A 20,489-nucleotide genomic window follows, 5' to 3' on the forward strand; every position below is an offset into this window, starting at 1 on the left:
AAAAATTGTTTAGTTAAATATGGATATTTTATGTACAGTATGATTGGATACTTTGTATTCTCTGGCTGTATATTTGCAAGATAGCACTGTATTGATTTTCCTTAGATACTGGTTAAGAATTGTTCTTATTAATTTGACCTAATTATTAAAATTCTGCAATAAACATTTGAGTTTGCAACTTTTCTAATCGGCATTTTACCTAAAACCAATTAACACTATTTATGTTGTACATCGATAAACAATAGATACATAGGCCTACTATTAGTCACTATATACGTAAAACAGCCAAATATAACAATAAATATAACGCACATAAAATATTTAAATATTATACTTAAAAATTAAAAAAGAATGTATACTGTATATACAATGCACGCACACACTCGCGCACACACATTGTGAGTTGTGTGTGTACAAAGTATAATATTATATATATATATATATATATATATATATATATATATATATATATATATATATATATATATATATATATATATATATATCGGTTAACTGGTTAAAACCATTATCTTGCTACCTTGCAAACATCGGTATTTTCTTCAGGATGTGGGCATTTCAGTTGTCTTTCTCTTTTTATTGTCTAATGATCAAGTTAATTGTCTTTGCAATTGTTTGAAATGGTAAAATCTTTGTAGTAAAACTTTATCGCAAAATACTGCAACACAATCGTGTCTTATTATTCATAAGATTTGTTTGTCCCATTGCGGCGCCCGTAAAAGCGGTAACGTGAAATAGAAACAGATGAGGGATCAGAGACTCTTTAGCCTCGAAAGGATCTTTGGATCGGTACAGTTAGGTGCTGGAGCTTCATTAACAGCTGTTTTAGTTGTCCGTCAGCTGCTTTATCGAATTGCTGAAGCAGGCAGCGCATAGACTGCACTGTCAGGTGGCACCTGTTACTTTTGGCAGCGCTGTTCAGAATGGGCCAATCACAATCAAGTGTTCCTGGAGGATTTAAAAATATATTTTATAGATACAGCTGGGGTGGATTTAACAAGTATGAATCCTTGCAACTATCAGCTTTAATTTAAAATTACTCTTCAGAGTGAAAAAATGAGATGAGATTTGAATGCAGATCAATGGAGGATTCAGTTTTGTGAGTTGCTAGCGCCCCCTTGTGTAAAGACAGCTTTGTGTCTCACAAAATAGGTTATTTCTGACAACATTTGGGTCAATATCAAAATATGTTGACAAACATGTCCCTTGGCTTTTATAGTCATGAAAAAGCTTTCAAATAGGTAAAATAAATAAAAGGTATCATTCTATAACCTAACCTTTAATGATATAAAATGGCTTGACACTGTTTTGCAAATGTTTTAGAAAATATATTTGAAATTGTCTGTTGTCCCCTTCATCTGTTATACCACTTCAATGACATGTGAAGTTATTTATTTATTTTGTACTTGTTTTTAATAAAAGCATTAGTGCAAGGCCGAACAAGTGTGCAAAAAAGCAAAACAAAATTATTATTAATAATTTAAATCATTTCAAAAGAATATTTGTCCCTAAATCATGTTTTTATGCTTTAAAAATCTTTAAATACAAAAAGTTGTTAAATAATTTTTAAGGTCAAAGTTCAGAGGCTGCTTAAATATGCATATAGTGATTTTTCCCAGCATTTTAAAAAGTTATTAATTCACATTTTAACTAATATTTTCACACAAAAATATTTGGTGTTGTACCCCATTGAACCCTCAAAATGTGGTGTAACCCATTTAACTCATTAGTGTTAACTTCGTGTTAACTTGCTTCATTCGTGAAACAAAATTAAATGAATAAAAATGAATGTCAATATGTTACAGAATGTTTACCCTCAGCATTTATAGGCAAAAACTGAACTGAACAAAAAATGTCAATATTTTATAAGTTGGAAAGTCAAAATTTTTGGAGAATGACCCATTTGCAATTTCAGTCAGTTCCTCTCATAAATCTGTTGTGTGACTTTAGAAAACATGGAGCACAGCACGAGTCATATGGACTACTGTTTACGGACCCAGTTATTCACTTTTGTTGGAATGTGAAGTGCGTTTTAAGGGATCGCACTACAATTGCACATTCATTTCGTCATGAATGAACCAAGAATTGTTACTGTGAACTCTTTTTTTTTTTTTTTTTTTTTTTACAGTTTTTACCAATACATTTTAAATTTTTCCCCCTGCATTTTAAAATGACAGGAAGATAGTTTTAAAATTACAAGAATAAACTGTTTATTGAAATGTGTCACGTGATTTAACAAAAAATTCTGCATAAATGGAGTACATTAAATATCTGTTTTTTTAACAGCTTTTAAATGACATTTTTAACAAAACTAACTGTAAAAATAAAGTATTCTTTATTGACAAAAGTAGCATAATTTTCTGTAATTTTACAAAAAATTGCTTTTGTTATGGTGGTATATCACTGTCAAATACATAAAAATACTGTTAATAATACATGTAAAAATGTATAATTGCAAGAAAATATATGACTAAAGAAATAAATATTTTGTCATTTTGCATAACTTAACCACTATTTTTCATAAACTGAAAAAACACAGGTATTGACTATCCTAGAGACAGTTAAAAACTACTTTTGATCAGATTTTGACACACTTTATCACTACATTTGTATTAATTTAAAGATTGTATTGTTAAATAAGTGCATTTGTAAAACCATAGTTAAATTTAAAAAAGTTAATAACTGTGTTTTACGCTTCCTTATATATGACATGTAAATCAAGCATAAATTACCCATCACTGCATTCCCCAATACACAGAAAAAGGTATTACAGTCCATTAGTGCAACATGTTAGGTGCACATTCCTACCAGAGCACCATACAGATATAAAATGATGCTCTAACCCACCAGTTACAGCAGACATTTGGCTATGCCATCATAATGAACTAGCTGATAGGTGTCCCCATTCACTCCTCCCAGGCAAACCTCATGTGACCATTCACTTATGATTTTTAAGTACAAAGACAAGTCATTGCTAAACAGTCATAGACCTGTAAAGTGTTATGTAAATTGTATGCCCAAATAAGGGATTACAGATCCATCCCATTTCCAGTCCAATGTGAAAATGAATGGGGTCAAAAATAGCCTAACTGAAGCAGTTTTGATCACTTTTGAAGCTGAATTTAAAAAACGCTTGTTGTTGTTTAGCATATGGTTGGACATAAAATCTACTTATTTATTGAACCATACACGAAAAAATCGGTTTGCATGTATTTAATGTTTACATGCATGTAGCTTCTAATTAAAGTTTTATTTTGGAGAAATACAACTGAAATAGATGAGCCAGAGGTGCCAGTTCGAGAGAGAGATGCACGTGGCCGTGTTGTGTGTGTTTGTCTTTAGGTTTTATGTTGTTTTAAGTTCATTTATATCATTAATCTTTACATTGACTGTTCAGCTGGTGCTTTCCTCCTCCTTGCCTATCCCTTACCCCTTTACATTGGTGCCGAAACCTGGGAGGGTGGAGGGATGCGCTATCGCGGAGTCCTCGCCGCTGCCGTCCCACAAAGGAGCAGCCACCTCTGTTTGCCTGGGGACGAAGGGGTTGCTGTCGGCCGCCGAGAGCCGGAGGAACCATTGCCGCCGAGAAGGGGAGGAGTGGTTCCGTCCACCAGGGGTCGGAAGGCTCGCTGCCGTCCACCAGAGGGCGGAGGAGTGGTTGAGGACTGGGCGACAGCGTGTCCGGGAACTGGCGAGCTCTCTCCCCTCTCTCTCTCTCTCTGTGTGTCTCCGCTCGCCCTTTCCCTTTCCCCTTTCTCTCCCCTCGTCTCTCCCCCAGGTTCGCAGGAGGTGGGGTGGACCACCGGCTGACAGAACAGCTGGAAGGGCAGCGTCTCCCCTCAAGAGATGGGAGTTAGTCAGATTGGTGGCGCCCCGGCCTGAATCGGGCGGGGGAGGAGTGTGACGAGGGCGTGGCCAGGCCATGATGGAGCATGGCCGGCGTTGAATCGGCTGATCAGCGGTAGAGCGAGATAAAGGGCAGCCAGAGATGCCGGTTCGAGAGAGAGAGAGATGCACGCGGCCATGTTGCATATGTGTCTGTGTTTAAGTTTGTTTTAAGTTGAGTTTCTCATTAAAACAGAACCCTGGATAGAACCGTGAAGGATGTTTTCTCAGTACGATAAGATCTCTGTCAGAGCCCTAGATGGCGCTAGGAAGTGTAATGAAGCTTGAAATGATGAACTTATAGGAGACTGCTGTTTTCAAGATTTATAGTGAAAAAGAAATTGCATTTTAGTCTGTTATCACCCAAAACCGACTGGATCAATTCAAAAGACATTGATTAAACCACTGAAATCGTATGGATTAATTTTATGCACCATTTTTGGTCACCATTCACTTGCATTGTATGGACATACAGAGCTGAGATAAAATCTTCATGTTCTGCTGAAGAAAGAAAGTCATGCACATCTGGGATGCCAGGAGGGTGAGTATATGATGAGAGAATTGTAATTTTTGGGTGAACTATTTCTTTAATCTTCACAACGTGACAGGATCCTATTTGGGGAGAGGCCTTATTGGTGGATAGGAGAATTTGGATTGTTTTCTAAAAACCCACCAAAAGTTCAGCAGTTCCAGTCCACCTGTGAAACTGGCCCAAATACAGCAGCAGAATGATCCTCTTTTCTGGATGACACTACCTGAACTATTTCCAGATGTCAAGACAAAGTGACCAGGCGACTCTATCTTTCAGGCAGTCCCTCGGGTAATGCCATGGTCACAGGAGCTGTCTGGTGGGTAATCATCTCTTCCCTGGCATCCTTCTCTCATGCTTGCACAGGCAGGTCTGCCTTCCAGGGTTCACATATCACGCTCTTTGGTAATAATTTTCAGATCGCAATATTTACAGTGGGGTCCAAACATGTCTGAGATCAATAAATGCTACTTATGTAAAGATGATCTAATTCTTTTTCTCTCTCTTACAGTAAAATCTTAGCTGCAGTGCCGTATCTGTTCTATGCATTTTTTTGGGGGATGTGTTGGTCTTTCTTGAATCTTCATCTTGGCTCACTTTCCTCATAAATTCATTACAGGTCTTCTGACAGGTAATACCTTTGTCACATAAGAAAATACCTATTTAGGGAGGCTAACAGTGTAATAATTTTTCAAGTGTCGTTGTTTAAAATCCACAAAGCATAAAGACAGGTGTGAGGCTGTAGTCATTTTAGACACGATAAGATCACACAGTGACAGGACAGACCTGGAGACTTCATGTACTTTTCCACAGGTTTATCTGAGCTGAACCGTGCCTGAATGTTGCCCTCTGTTATTCTTCCTACGCTACAGCATGGCTCTGCTCTTTGGAGCCCTTCTGCTGCACGCTGCCCTGCAAAACATTGGGATTGATCTGTCTTGGTGAGTACTAGAGGTAGACCTATATAACGGTTTTACTGATGAATCTGTGCCGCCAATAGTTGCATTTTGGAACTATCAGTTATCGGCAAAAATCAACGCTGATAGTTCCCAATATTTATCCATGTTCCTTCTCCAGAGGATTCTACAGTTAGAATAACTTGGTTCTACAGTATAACCCATGATTTAAAAACAAGCAATGTCTATTCATCCATATTTTTATTCTCACTTCAATGCAAATTTGGTCATTTTGATTAGATAAATCAAGTTGAAGATACGCCATGAAAAGTAAAATGTGGCCATGGAAACGTGCCCTGTCAGCACATACATTTAGTCTCTAACTTCATATTTTGTGAATAATAATAAAAAACCTCATCTGGCGAAATATACAGGTGCATCTCAATAAATTAGAATGTCGTGGAAAAGTTCATTTATTTCAGTAATTCAACTCAAATTGTGAAACTCGTGTATTAAATAAATTCAGTGCACACAGACTGAAGTAGTTTAAGTCTTTGGTTCTTTTAATTGTGATGATTTTGGCTCACATTTAACAAAAACCCACCAATTCACTATCTCAAAAAATTAGAATACATCATAAGACCAATAAAAAAAACATTTTTAGTGAATTGTTGGCCTTCTGGAAAGTATGTTCATTTACTGTATATGTACTCAATACTTGGTAGGGGCTCCTTTTGCTTTAATTACTGCCTCAATTCGGCGTGGCATGGAGGTGATCAGTTTGTGGCACTGCTGAGGTGGTATGGAAGCCCAGGTTTCTTTGACAGTGGCCTTCAGCTCATCTGCATTTTTTGGTCTCTTGTTTCTCATTTTCCTCTTGACAATACCCCATAGATTCTCTATGGGGTTCAGGTCTGTTGAGTTTGCTGGCCAGTCAAGCACACCAACACCATGGTCATTTAACCAACTTTTGGTGCTTTTGGCAGTGTGGGCAGGTGCCAAATCCTGCTGGAAAATGAAATCAGCATCTTTAAAAAGCTGGTCAGCAGAAGGAAGCATGAAGTGCTCCAAAATTTCTTGGTAAATGGGTGCAGTGACTTTGGTTTTCATGGACCAACACCAGCAGATGACATTGCACCCCAAATCATCACAGACTGTGAAAACTTAATACTGGACTTCAAGCAACTTGGGCTATGAGCTTCTCCACCCTTCCTCCAGACTCTAGGACCTTGGTTTCCAAATGAAATACAAAACTTGCTCTCATCTGAAAAGAGGACTTTGGACCACTGGGCAACAGTCCAGTTCTTCTTCTCCTTAGCCCAGGTAAGACACCTCTGACATTGTCTGTGGTTCAGGAGTGGCTTAACAAGAGGAATACGACAACTGTAGCCAAATTCCTTGACATGTCTGTGTGTGGTGGCTCTTGATGCCTTGACCCCAGCCTCAGTCCATTCCTTGTGAAGTTCACCCAAATTCTTGAATCGATTTTGCTTGACAATCATAAGGCTGCGGTTCTCTCGGTTGGTTGTGCATCTTTTTCTTCCACACTTTTTCCTTCCACTCAACTTTCTGTTAACATGCTTGGATACAGCACTCTGTGAACAGCCAGCTTCTTTGGCAATGAATGTTTGTGGCTTACCCTCCTTGTGAAGGGTGTCAATGATTGTCTTCTGGACAACTGTCAGATCAGCAGTCTTCCCCATGATTGTGTAGCCTAGTGAACCAAACTGAGAGACCATTTTGAAGGCTCAGGAAACCTTTGCAGGTGTTTTGAGTTGATTAGCTGATTGGCATGTCACCATATTCTAATTTTTTGAGATAGTGCATTGGTGGGTTTTTGTTAAATGTGAGCCAAAATCATCACAATTAAAAGAACCAAAGACTTAAACTACTTCAGTCTGTGTGCATTGAATTTATTTAATACACGAGTTTCACAATTTGAGTTGAATTACTGAAATAAATGAACTTTTCCACGACATTCTAATTTATTGAGATGCACCTGTATATACATTAAATTCTTAATCGGGTGAATATATAGGCTATAAAAAGATTAATTTGGTAAATAATGATATTGATATTAGTGCTGATATTGATGATCTTGAGCATTGTAACAGAGCTTCATGGATTCATGATTCATGTAGATTTTGGAGCTTCAAAATTTTGGCACCCATTCACACTTGCATTGTATGGACCTACAGCGCTGAAATATTCTTCTAAATATCTTCATTTTTGTTCTGCAGAAGAAAGAAAGTCATACACATCTGGGATGCCAGGAGGGTGAGTAAATGATGAGAGAATTTTCATTTTTGGGTGAACTATTCCTTTAATTTTCACAACGTGATGGGGTCCTATTTGGGGAGAGGCCTTATTGGTGGATAGGAGAATATGGATTGTTTTCTAAAAACCCACCAAAAGTTCAACAGTTCCAGTCCACCTGTGAAGCTGGCCCAGATAAAGCAGCAGAATGATCCTCCTATGAGAATTTTCATTTTTGGTAGAACTATTCCTTATTCCATATAAGGCCTCTAAAAGTCACAAACTGAAATTAAGACATGTTGTATATTTGTATTAGTTGGTCAAAGGCTAATCTGTATGGACAAGGCTGTTTTTTCATCGTAATCTCACTGTCGGTCTGTCGCACTGGCTAAGAGGTGGTGTTCTCACCCACAGTGTGTCCGTATGGACACCGCTCCCTTCTCCTCTTTGAACCGTGATGCCAGGGTTCTACTGGGCCTTGGACTTGCACAGTATTGGAAGCCAGGTGGATGGGCTCTTTCCTGGGTCCCCAGGACTCTCTGTCTAGCCCTCTTGTCCATGGCCCTTCACTACATCAGCAGTTTTCCTCTGCCCACTGCTGATCCTCTTCTCTTCTATTCCCTGTTCTTTCTTAAATACACAGTTGTGCCGAAGGTGGTCATGAAATTAGTACCAGGATTTGTGCATCTTCTAACAGCCAAACCCAAGAGGGACTAAAAGTGAATACCAGAGACAGAACGCTACTGATCGTCGTTGAACCAGGCAACCAGCCATCAAAACTAAGTTTATGACCCAAAAAGAACCAGGCAGCTCGAGAATAAATAATTTGTGGTGTTCGGTTTACAAGCAGACAGTTCAGTTTGATTATTGCTTTTTGTCTGTTTTAATGTGGATTGCTGCAGTTCAAATTTAGTTTGTGCCTTGTGCCAAGGAAACTGTGACCTTTGATTAGCACAAAAATGTTTCTTAAGATATTGTTCTTTGAAAAGTTAAAAGTTCTTTGTAGAACAGAATGTGTTCTAAATCAATTTTTCACTCAATCTATTTAGTCTTTTTGGACTTTTCAGTTTGTGAAGAACTATATACTTGTACAGACATTAAAATGTTTTCTCTCTCTCTCTCTCTTTAATTTACTGTAGCAGCAGCAAAATCAATCTATCTAAAAAAAAAACTAGATTTTTCTGATTTTGGAGTTGGTCTGATAACTTTTTCACACCAGTATTTGCTAAACTATTGCCAAGGTGCTCTGAGTGGTTTTAAGGGAATTTATCTGGATGGTTGCTGCTAGGCAGTTGCTAAGGTGTTCAGTGTGGTTTCTAAAGCATTGCTTACTGCCCAGAGTGAAAAGAAACAATTCCCAAATGTATATGATGTTCTAGTTCCTAGATAAAGTGCTACAAACTCTTTGCCTTTTGGTTAAATTTGCAGTTTTGAAGCCAAAATATGTCATTTATGTAGCTGGTGGTCCTCTGTCCATGTAAGTCTATGGGATTATTTTTCTTATTTTGCCATCCGCCACTAATAGTTTGATTCATTGCCACTGAAGGGAAAAATATTGCAGTTCTGTATGTCTCAATAAACGAAAGGCTCATTTAAGCTTGACTATTGTTATATATTTCTTTATACATGCTTAAACTTTACATAAAATGTATAAAAATGACCAATGACATGATAAAAACACATTCTGATTTATTGAAGTCATTGAATGTTGTCACAGCGCTCTGAAAGCTCACATTTACAGATGAGAAACTCTGCTTAGCAAGCAAATACAATAAAGTCAACTCAAATCTCAACTGAAAACTACAAAGAATGGTCAAACCCTTCAGAGGTAAACGCCATGTCTCTACTGTTGTGTTTGGTGGTGATGAGAGGTGAGATTATTTTATTTTTTTTGTCAGGTTTTCTGTCCTCTTTCGGCTTCAGACATAGAACAGATTCTTGAATATCTGTACATGTCAGTTTTGTGGGGAGAATGGAGGATAAATCATGCATCAAATTATGTACAGCAAAAATAACTTGCACTGAAAACTGCATCGCACCTTTGTATTTACTTAGCTTATCTTCCCCTCTTGATTTAAGCAGGTTTACACTAACAACAGTGGAAATGTGAATATGGTATCTGTCCATATACTGTGTTTTTGAGATCTGACCAAAGCCACAGTTAGTTCTGCATGTTAATAATACTGCATTCTGAAGCTGAGAACTTCAAAAGGAACTAGCTGAATATGTTTTTTTACACCACAAATACACTATTTCAAAACAGCTGGTTTGCATTTTGGGAGAGTGTGTGATGCCACTAAACTGTTTGACATGTGAGACTCATTTAAATTGCATTTGGCGTTTGCAGAGGAGAGCAGGATTTTGTATGCATAAACACATTTGGCCACAATATACAGCAAGTACACTGTGCTCTATAAAGGCTGTTATATACAAATTTTTATATCTTTTTAAAAACATAATTCTGTTATTTTATATTACTGTTCATTCATTTGCTTTAAAAATTAGAATTGCACCAAGGACAATGACTGCTATTTTGTTTTCTAGTACAACTAATCACAGGTTATTTTCCAGTGTTCACTGAATGTTTGTTAGTAAGGATGTTTCATCCCAGATTCAAAAACACAAACATCTCCAAACCCCCAGTATTCACATTCCATAAAATCCTTACAAATGAATAAAGTGCTCTCTTTCTCCAGAATGTCACAGACTATCAGTGCAGCCCAAAATTACAAAAACAGTTAAAGTTAAAACAAACATACTTCACTTGATATACTGATGCTTCTCTGTGAAAATGCAATAATCCATTTCTTAAAACAATAAAGAAACAAAAAAGAAGAAATTCTATTACTACCTTTGCAAACTCCCCTGAAACATTGTGTTGCGTAGTATACATACTGTAGAGTTTATAAGACGTCTATGGTGTGATACATTCGTTTCACTTGAAATATGGCAGTTTTGCCACTCCAGTGCTTGGTAATTAACTGAGCTAATCTTGTTAATAAGAACAAAAGAGATATCCACTGAATTTGAGGGTTAGTTGAAAAATACCATATTAAGTGAGCTTATTCCCAAGAAGGCAATAATATTATTGCCACTCTGCAACTGTGAATTTTGACATACACATTGTTTTTGCCTGGGAGCCAGAACTGTAAGTTAATAACTGTAAAGATAATAATCTCTTGTCACAAACTCTAAATCACCATTTTGAAAATATTTCATACCCTTTCCAAAGGCAAAATCAATACATAAAAAAATAAAATAAAACTGGCACAAAAACTGCTCTAATATTTCTATACATCATATAACTTAATTATAAATATGAATTTTTCCTTCTGTAACTACAGTTTAGATTGAAACTTATTATTTTTCACTTTTTACAGTATAGAACAATCCAACATTGTGATGTCCAGAAAGCCTAGCAGTTTTGTTTAGTTTCATTGGGAAGAGCGGGAATGAGTTTAACACGTAGATGCCCAATATAATACATTTTAGTACTGGGAACAATGGCAAGATACACAATTCCTCTTTGTAGGCCTCGCCAATGTCAAGAAATGTGCTTTTTTATAATGTGCAGTTTTAAAGAACATTTTTTTACTTGTATTCTAACACTCCAAAGGGGTGCTTTCAGGGTTTTTGGAACCTGCCCACCACCCAAGTTCTAAATACTAGGTTTTTAACAATAGATTGAGTCCACCTTAAATAGGCACAGATATTTGTACAGAACTTTTAACACTGCATTTTTTGTAGTTTATTAAAAGTATTTTTCCTATGCTTATTTCTATACAAGAAATACTGGTTTTAATATCCTGGACCTACACAGTCCCTCACATAAGAACTGACATAAATATTCACTTCCACACACACCTTTGTGCCAACCTTTTGGGTGCCTATTAAACGTTTGACTCCACAAAGGGTCTCTTTGGTTTGATGGGCGAGGTGGGACCTTGTCTGGAATCACGGGAAAGCTGACGGTACATGTTCTCCTGGTATGCCTGTGCCACAGGCATCGTCCGTGCCACTTTAACATCCTGGTATGTGGGCACCTGGCTAACCCGCTCCAGGCGGTCTCGATCACGGGCCCCTCCGTTGGCGAGCATGCCCAGGGAGGAGGGCTGCGGCTGGGCATAGAAGTCCTCTTCCAGCATGTGTCCATTTTGGGCATTATTGGTCTTATTGTAGTAGGCAATATTGCCTAGAGAAGTAGGTGGGCTGTAGGAGGAAGCAGTGGATGCTTGGTGGATCAAATTGCCAGGCGATGTGGGGCTAGTGATGACCGATTCCAGGGACGACACAGGCCAAGCGCGGGAAGGCTGGTGAAGGTACTGCTGTTGAGTCCTTGCAGTCTTGTCAATAACTCCCATGAACGGCGTGGTCCGGGATCGAGCGGGTTCACCCGCGTAGAGCCCGCTCTGAGAGGGAGACAGAGCAGATGCCTCATCAAAGCTTCGTTCATATGCAACTTGCAATGGGATTTCCATTTGGGCCATGGAGGAGGAGGAGGGTCTAAAGCCAGGGGCTAGATTGCAGCTGGAGCCTGAGGAAATATTAGTGCTAGAGGGGGAGAAGCGAAGATTTACACTCTGGGAGTGTATCAGTGGTCTGGGGGGTGGCACATGCTGCTTTAGGTCACTTGTGTTGGCACTGATAGGCCTACGCACAAGGTGAGGGATCTCGGGAGAGCCCAGCTGGCATGATGGCAGAGCAGAGGCTGCCACTGCCCTCTCAAGTTCATGCTTCGAGACAGGGTAGTATGCCGCTGACTGACTGCGACTAATCTGGGGTGTTTGGCTGAAGCGCATACCTCCAGGTCCCCCTGTGGTGGAACGATAAGCTGAAGCTGGACGTTGAGGATGTTCTTCTTTCCCCAAATTTGATTCTAGAACCCCGCCAGGCCCACCTCGGCCTCCATGCTGACAAAGTGCTCCCACTCTAAGGCTGGATTGCACTTGTGACATGGATCGGCCATCCAGGGAGGGCTGGTACACCAGCCTGGCCTCCCGCTCTCGTTCCCTGTCCACATCCATGGAACTACCCTGGTACCTACTGCTGAGTGGGTGAGCCATCTGGCTGTATGCATTGTTACTGGGCTGGTTAGTGCGGACAATCTGTGCCATAGAGGGCTGCAGGCGGAGACCCTGAGCCTGGTGGTGCTGGCTGGACTGCGAAGGCTGTGACTGGAGCTGGAAGGAACGTTGGCTACTCATCTTCAACAGTGGCGATTTAGGTCGGCTAGGTAGAGGCTCCTGCTGGTAGCGGACTGGAGAGCCAGACTGGGATCGATATAAACAAACACTCTCCACTGGAGGGCTAGCCCTGAATCCACGTTGAAGAGGAGAGGGTGGAGGCCTCTGGTAGTCCATCCCCTGGTTCCCTCCACTGCCCATGGGTGGAGGGCTGAACCGGGCAGACGAGGTGTGGGGTGGACTGTGGCGGTAGTGGGAGTTTTGATGTGTAGGGGAGATGCATGGGGAGGTGGACTGGTAACTATGATGGGTAGGGGATGACATGGAGGAGGAGCTGGGGTGGAACTCAAAAGCCTGCCTACCAGATAGGTAGCCTGTGTCATGATGGGCTGGAGAATGGGGAGGACTTCGTATAATTGCCAGGCTGGAGGTGTTTGAGCGAATATCAGAGGCAAGGCCAAGAGACACAGCCTCTAGCTCTTGTTCCAAAAAGTCATCATCTTCAAATAAGTCCTGGACAGGTTCCATATCATCCAGTCTTGGCTCAGGGGGAGGGGTATGATGAGGGGGTTCCTCATCCTCCTCAACTGGTAAGGGAGATGGAGGTGGAGATGGAGGAGGCTCGAGCTCCTGCTCCTCTGGTTGGGTAACTTGTCTGTACTCCTCCTCCACACGCTGAAGAAGTCGCTGGATCTCACGACTGTTGGGACACAGCTTTATAGCTTCCCTCAGGTCTTCTAGTGCTTCAGCAAATTGCCTATGGAGTGGAAAATGGGAATATCTAACCACCTTGAAGTAACTTGATGTAAAATTAATGAAAGTAATGGAAGACCCCTACCTGCTGCTACGCATGGCACGGGCTCTAGCATAGTAAGCCTCATATGATTTGGGCTTCAGCTCCAAGGCCTTGGTAGCAAACTCTTCTGCCATACCAAAGTCCTGTGGGAAAAACCAAAAAATTTCCACCATGTATTGATAATATAAACTTATTTTATCCTCAGTTAAGCAAGGAATCTACTCTACATGGCATACTCTACATCTGCTAAGTATGTGAACACCCAAACTTGCTTGTGCTTTTTGAACATTTAATTTAAATACCAATGGCATTAATAGGGAGTAAATCCTTCTTTTGCTGCTATAACAGCTTCCACTCTTCTGAGAGGGCTTTCTAATAGTTGGAACTTGACTATGAGGATTTGCTATCAATAGCTGCGTTTCCACTATCGTGGCCAAATGAGGGAGTGCTAGTGCATTCCAGGGCCAGTTGCGTTCCAACTGACACTTCCGGGCTTCATTGTGCCAGCTCAGGGTTTTCTCTGGGCCAATGGCCTTTGGCCCACCATTTACCCTTGGGCCACATAAGGTCAACTGGGGATTGAGGCGGGTTCTGTGTCATAGGCGGAGTTTCGCAGAACTTGTCAGAATATGTATCTGGTGCACAACGGTAAAGATTCGAGGGGAAAAAAATGCGGGCACAGTACAAAGCCGTTAAAATGCCCGATGGACAAAGTGCTGCCCAAAGAAATTACTTTCCATGGTTCGGTGAACTTTCATAGATGGTGTGCTTGGACATTGTTAGTGGAGAGACCACTAACTGTTAGTGGAGAGACCACATGGGACATCATGGCAGTTACAGTCGGTGAGTTTATATCACTAATTTATCTGGCCAGCTAGCTAATGTTTTCATTCGATATAAACTCGATATTCTAGATAACATGATACATCAGTTTGAGCTTTCCTTTTGCTTGTGAATGTGAAATGGGTGAGGTGTGAGAAGTTGGCACCAGGGCAGCATATTAAGGGTGGGTTTTAGGGCAACGCTGTGGGGCTATTGGGCAGATGGTGGGAACGCAGATCGATTTTGGACTTGTGGCTCGAGGTCCGAGGCTATTGGCCTTGGCTGGCCAGTTGATAGCCCTGGCTCGCACTGGCACGATAGTGGAAAAGCAGCTAATCAGACAAAAGAGCATAAGTGAAGTCAGGCACTGGTGTTGGGTGATGGGGTCTGGCTTGCAGTCTGCATTCCAGTTCAATTCAAAACTGTTAAATGGGGCTCAGGTCTGTGCAGTCCAGTCAAGTTCTTCCACACCAGACTCAGTAAATAATTACTGTATGGACCTCGCTGTCATGCTGGAAGAGAAAGTGTTTGTCTAAGGAGATTGCTTAATTGTATGCTTGATTTTATGCACCTGTTAGTAATGGGCCTAGTTAAAATAGCAAAACCTGTTCATTAGAAGGGAGTGATCACATACCTTTGGCCATATAGTGTACTTTATTTCTTTATCATGGGGGTGAAATAATTATTTTACACATCTGTACTAGATGTGTATCAACAAAATTAAGGAGTTATAATACAGTAGGTATCACAACACTACTGAAAAACAAAACCAAATTATGTGTCATGATAAGGCAATACAGAAGTATTACACACAGATCCTTACTGGCTACACTAAGAATCAGAAAGAGATTTTGTAATCATTAATTTTATAAGTGTTAGTTCCATTCTCACATTCATTTTCCTCCGACAGCGAGACAGGTTCAGGAACAAAGACACTTTGAGCTCTTTAAAGGTCTTCAGGTCCTCACTTAATTCTTCACAGGGAAATTTCTTGAGAGCATTCTGATAGCGCTGAGCTGCCTCCTTCACTTTACCCTTCTGCAAGTGAAAAGATGATAAACTGGGTAAATAAACCAAGGACTTTGCTTTAGGTAAAGCTGTGGAGGTGAATTTTGAGTAAACCTGACCTTGTAGAAGCCATCTCCCTCCTCCAAAAGTTTACTCAGTAGGATAATCAATATGTCCGGTTTAGATGTCGCCATGGCCCAGGTGGCAGGACCTATGGGGTAACGGGATGTTTAATGGGTCAAAATGGAACCACGGGTTTTAGAGAAAAACACAGAGGGTGAAAGAAGAGTGCAGAGTGCTCAGAAGACACACTAAACACATGAAGGCATGGACAACAGCATGAGGAAAAAAGATGCTTTCTGCTTGAACTCAGCTTTCACTCCCTGTAACCTTAAATCTTAAAAAGGGTGCTATGTCTAGTACAGGATTTCCCAACCTTTTCTGCCAGCTGAACCCCTAACCCACTATCTAATTAGAGGGAAGTGTCCCCTTAGTAGGCCTGTCACGATTATTACATGATCGCCTTATCGTGATTATTTGATCTAACTGCGAATATTTGAGAGAACTGCGATTATTGTGCACTACAAATTCAAATTGCATTTTACTGTCCAAATAAAATAATTTCAAGTGAATACAGAAATGCCATGAATGCTACACTTTTGTGTCTCATTTTCCAGTGTTATTGCATTACTGAGCCGCACTGCAGACCGTACTCCTGACGCAGCTCCTGAAGAGTGCATGAAGATTAACCAAGCCCGGTTCTACAGGGCTGCTAAACTAGCATTAGAGCACCCTCAATAAAATATGTAAGCCTGATAAACTGTATATGGCAAAGCAAATTCCCTTGAATCCTGGCAAACACACACAAACAAAATCCCTGCATCAAAACTAATAAACGTGTATAATCTTGCAAATCAGTGTGTCCTAATTTGGAGGTGCAGCATTCTGCTTTCATGCCTCCAACATACACATGAGCATTTGTTTGGAATCGGAAAACTGACTCTAGCTCAGCGGTTGTGGATAACATCTTCTGACATGGCTTGCTGAATTCATGCACAGTGACGCATCTATAAATGATTGTACATTTTAAAACTTTTCTTAAAACGAAGACAGTGTAAATTGTGGACTAAATATTAAGTTGTTTTTGTAGCATTAAACATGATTTCATAAAAATAAAGAATTACATTATGCCTCCACTTTATACAGAGCAACAACCACTATTTTCAGAACAGGGCTCCAGACAAAAAATGTATGGCTCCTATACATTTATGAGTCAAATGGTTATTTTTAGTTGCTAATGGCTGTTGATAAAAAAATAGCTAAAAACTAATTGAAAATGGCTATTTTTAATTGCAAGATTGCTTGACGTAAAGTCGCCATGAAATCAAAGCGGACAATTCTTATTTTCTTATTGGATGTTGCTGCTGTATTATTCTAAACTATTTATCCGTGCACATTATAAAAAAGAAAAGAAAAGTTTGCCCTCTTAATCTTTAATCAAAAACATTAACTTGTCCCTCCCACTCGCAAGGACTTCTCTTTTCTGCTGGTGTATGTCCTGATACAAGGGCTGGGCAGTAAGTTTGACCAACAGCTCAAGTTTGCTCCACTCCCCAAACCCTCTTCCCTATCCCTAAACTACCCTGGTTGTGGGCTCGCTAGCTTGAATTTTTACACTCCGAGGGGGAGGAGGAATATCGGAGAATTCTCGTTTGTGTGCGAGGCATTTTACCAAAGAATGCTTCAGGAATTTTAGACAACATGATATGGAGTTTGCCAAAGTTGAACGGCCGTTATCACCTTTCAGCTATCTGAAGCTCTTACAGTAGAAGGTAATTGTCTTTGAAGGGAATAGGGCATAGGGATGGATGATCACACTGTGGAATCTGACACGCCAATGCAGGAGCTGGACATGAGTGGCTGGAGATTATTTATATTTTTTAATGCAGCTGGAGATTTCTTGGGATGTATCTTATTTCCATGTATATCTACTTGTGTTGTACATTTGCTAAAAAATAAATAAACTTGACATTTAAACACAAAAAACATCTTCAGTCTGACCGATTATTAGATACTTTAATAGTGAAAAAAAAAACCCCATAATTTTCCTCACTGTGACAGTGCACAGACACAGTGGCTACTTTTGCTACCAAAATACCAATAATAACCAGAAACAATATTTGGTACATAAGACTTTTAATTAGAAACAAGCCCATAATACACCAGGGACTCTTATTTTGAAATGTCTGTGCCCTATCAAACAGATAAGGGGAAACAAAATACAGTATGCACTCTTCCAATCACTTATTAGCCACAACATTAAAACCACCTGCCTAATATTGTGTAGGTCCCCCTCATGCCACCAAAACAGCATCAACCCACATCTCAGAACAGCATTCTGAGATGATAGTCTTCTCACCACAATTGTACAGAGCGGTTATCCGAGTTACCGTAGACTTTGTCAGTTCTAACCAGTCTGGCCATTCTCTGTTGACCTCTCTCATCCACAAGGCGTTTCCAACCGCTCACTAGATGTTTTTTGTTTTTGGGTCCATTCAGAGTAAATTCTAGAGACTGTTATGTGTGAAAATCCCAGGAGATCAGCAGTTACAGAAATACTCAAACCAGCCCATCTGGCACCAACAATCATGCCACGGTCCAAATCACTGAGATCATTTTTTCCCCATTCTGATGGTTGATGTGAACATTAACTGAAGCTCCTGACCGTATCCGAACGATTTTATGCACTGCACTGCTGCCACATGATTGGCTGATTAGATAATCGCATGGATGATTGTTGGTGCCAGATGGGCTGGTTTGAGTATTTCTGTAACTGCTGATCTCCTGGGATTTTCAAGCACAACAGTCATGCGGCAATAAAATGAAGTCAGCTGACTACCTGAATGTACTGAATGACCAGGTTATCCCATCAATGGATTTTTTCTTCCCTGATGGCACGGGCATTTTCCAGGACGATAATTCCAAGATTCATCGGGCTCAAATTGTGAAAGAGTGGTTCAGGGAGCACAAGGAATCAATTTCACACAAGAATTGGCCACCACAGAGTCTTTGGGATGTGCTGTAGAAGATTTTACGGAGTGGTTCGACTCTCCCGTCATCAATACAATATCTCGGCCAAAAATGAATGCAACTCTGGACGGAAAATAAATGTTATAACGTTGCATAAAGTTGCTGAGACAATGTCACAACATACACGATACATAGGATGAATACAGGCAAAGTGGGACAGTAAAGTTTTTCATCTAAAAAAAAAAGTGGCCCACTTTACCTGTGTTCACCCTACATAGACACAAACAGACATATTGATCGACTGAGACAGGTGGAGACACAGCAAGCAAGTAGACTTCAGAAAAAAGCAGAAAAAAAATGGCAGGTGTAACTTTACTGTTTCTTGACTATTTCCCATTTACAATATTCTAACAATGCAACAGTCTACCCTATAAAAGGGTATATATTAAATACTCCTATATTCAAAACCTTTTACAGTGCTAGTTAAAACTGCAGCACCAGAACACAGAACAAAGTGGAGGAGAATGCTGTCAGGATGCCTGAAGGGAAGCAAGATCCCAACAGTCTGAGCGTAAGCGTTACCTCCTTTGTGCCGACTCGGCAGCGTCTGACATCCTGTGGCCAGAGGTCAAGGGGTGTAAGAGCGAGTAAATGAGGATTAGGGTTGGAGGAAAATGGAATGGAGTGAATGACACAATCAGAGGTGGTGAAGAGTGTGACGTGTGTGTGTGTGTAGGTGAGTGAAAGAGGAAGTGAAGAGAGATGTAGTGGTTTAGGAAGAAAAGTGAGAGGGGACACAAAAAAGCAGCAGTGAGAGGCGGGGAATAATCAAAAATGTAAAATAAAACAACAAAACAACACCAGCACTAACAGCGATCACCTATCTCAGGGGTCTAAAACATAAACACCGGTAGTAAAGCTCTGATTTTATCACACTAAAATCATAATATTATGCGGCTCTCTGGAATACTTGATTCTGACTGGTCAATGGCACCATCTAGCGGTCAGAATTTTCTCAGTAACAACAAGGGAGGAGTAAAAATGATGTTTGTGGTAATCAACATTATGCCACAAATGCTTTCAATTGAGCTTAACTTGTATTAAACCTGGATCATTCCTTTTGGAACTACGTGATAACATTAAAGACCAAACCTAAATGCAGTTATAACTTATGCAAACGTACAAAAAGTTCGAAACTGAATTTGTGAGCCGCTTGTTTGAGACCCCTGAGCTATCTCTTACCAATAAGTTAAGAAACAGAGAGAGAGTAAGGAGAGAAAATAAGAGCGCAAGAAACAAACAGGAATAAAATAAACAGAATTAAAAAAAAAACACATTCAACATGAGCAAAAAGTGTCATACTTAGCAGAGAGAGACACATTAACCGATAACAGTCGCAGTAAATAAAGAAAAGCACAGTGCAGCAGCACGCTAGAGCAGCCGAGAACACTCACAGCACAAGCTGAGCTACATGAAAACACACACTCACACAAACTACAAACCCTGTGAACTTTGCCGTACCGATTTTGGCTCCTTTCTTAAGCAGGGCGACCACCACTGATGTGTTTCTGCAGCCCACAGCCCGATCCAGAGGATGCATCCCACTGTAGTCCACATGCTCTATCAAAGCCCCATGATCCACCAGGAACTGCACCTGAGAGACAGAGAGAGAATTAATGGAGTAACTAAATAAATGTAGCAATATGGAGCATATTTTAAGCTTTCTATAGTGGATACATTAGAGTGATGCAAGTATATCATAAAAATCAAATTATTGTGAATTTGAAAGATTGCTAGTCGAAGTGTTCAAGTGTTAAAAAAAAGACAATAAGTACTTACCACATCTGAGTCTCCATAGAAGGCAGCCAGATCGAGAGGGGTTCTTCCATTTTTATCTGCATGGTCTACTGCCGCGCCCCTTTCCACCAAACAGCGGACCACAGACAGATGTCCTTTTAAACATGCCCAGCTGAGCGCAGTCAGCCCCTCCTTATCCATCAGATCCATAGATGCATCTGGATATGAGCAAGACATCATACACAAACAGTAACAGAGGTCATCATATT

General features: G+C 40.2%; 1 protein-coding gene and 1 pseudogene across 2 annotated transcripts in view; one reads left to right on the forward strand and one right to left on the reverse strand.

Annotated features, from left to right (window-relative positions):
* The first annotated feature begins 3,950 nt into the window (after positions 1 to 3,950).
* LOC127427210 (glucose-6-phosphatase 3-like) lies at positions 3,951 to 8,301 on the forward strand (annotated as a pseudogene).
* A 952-nt stretch (positions 8,302 to 9,253) lies between these two features.
* LOC127427369 (protein TANC2-like) overlaps positions 9,254 to 20,489 on the reverse strand; it is a 117,232-nt gene continuing 105,996 nt past the window's right edge. Inside the window, exons 18-24 of one of the 2 annotated variants that reach the window (XM_051674938.1) lie at positions 20,263 to 20,438; positions 19,945 to 20,077; positions 19,006 to 19,038; positions 15,513 to 15,604; positions 15,277 to 15,423; positions 13,606 to 13,706; positions 9,254 to 13,524 (exon numbers count right to left, since the gene is read on the reverse strand). In XM_051674938.1, the coding sequence (XP_051530898.1) occupies positions 11,475 to 13,524; positions 13,606 to 13,706; positions 15,277 to 15,423; positions 15,513 to 15,604; positions 19,006 to 19,038; positions 19,945 to 20,077; positions 20,263 to 20,438 (2,732 nt within the window). In that variant the 3' untranslated portion in view covers positions 9,254 to 11,474. The remainder of the gene's footprint in view (positions 13,525 to 13,605; positions 13,707 to 15,276; positions 15,424 to 15,512; positions 15,605 to 19,005; positions 19,039 to 19,944; positions 20,078 to 20,262; positions 20,439 to 20,489) is intronic. The other variant, XM_051674939.1, reaches the window with a different exon arrangement.

This window comes from Myxocyprinus asiaticus, chromosome 36, assembly GCF_019703515.2.
Source record: "Myxocyprinus asiaticus isolate MX2 ecotype Aquarium Trade chromosome 36, UBuf_Myxa_2, whole genome shotgun sequence".
NCBI lineage: Eukaryota > Metazoa > Chordata > Actinopteri > Cypriniformes > Catostomidae > Myxocyprinus > Myxocyprinus asiaticus.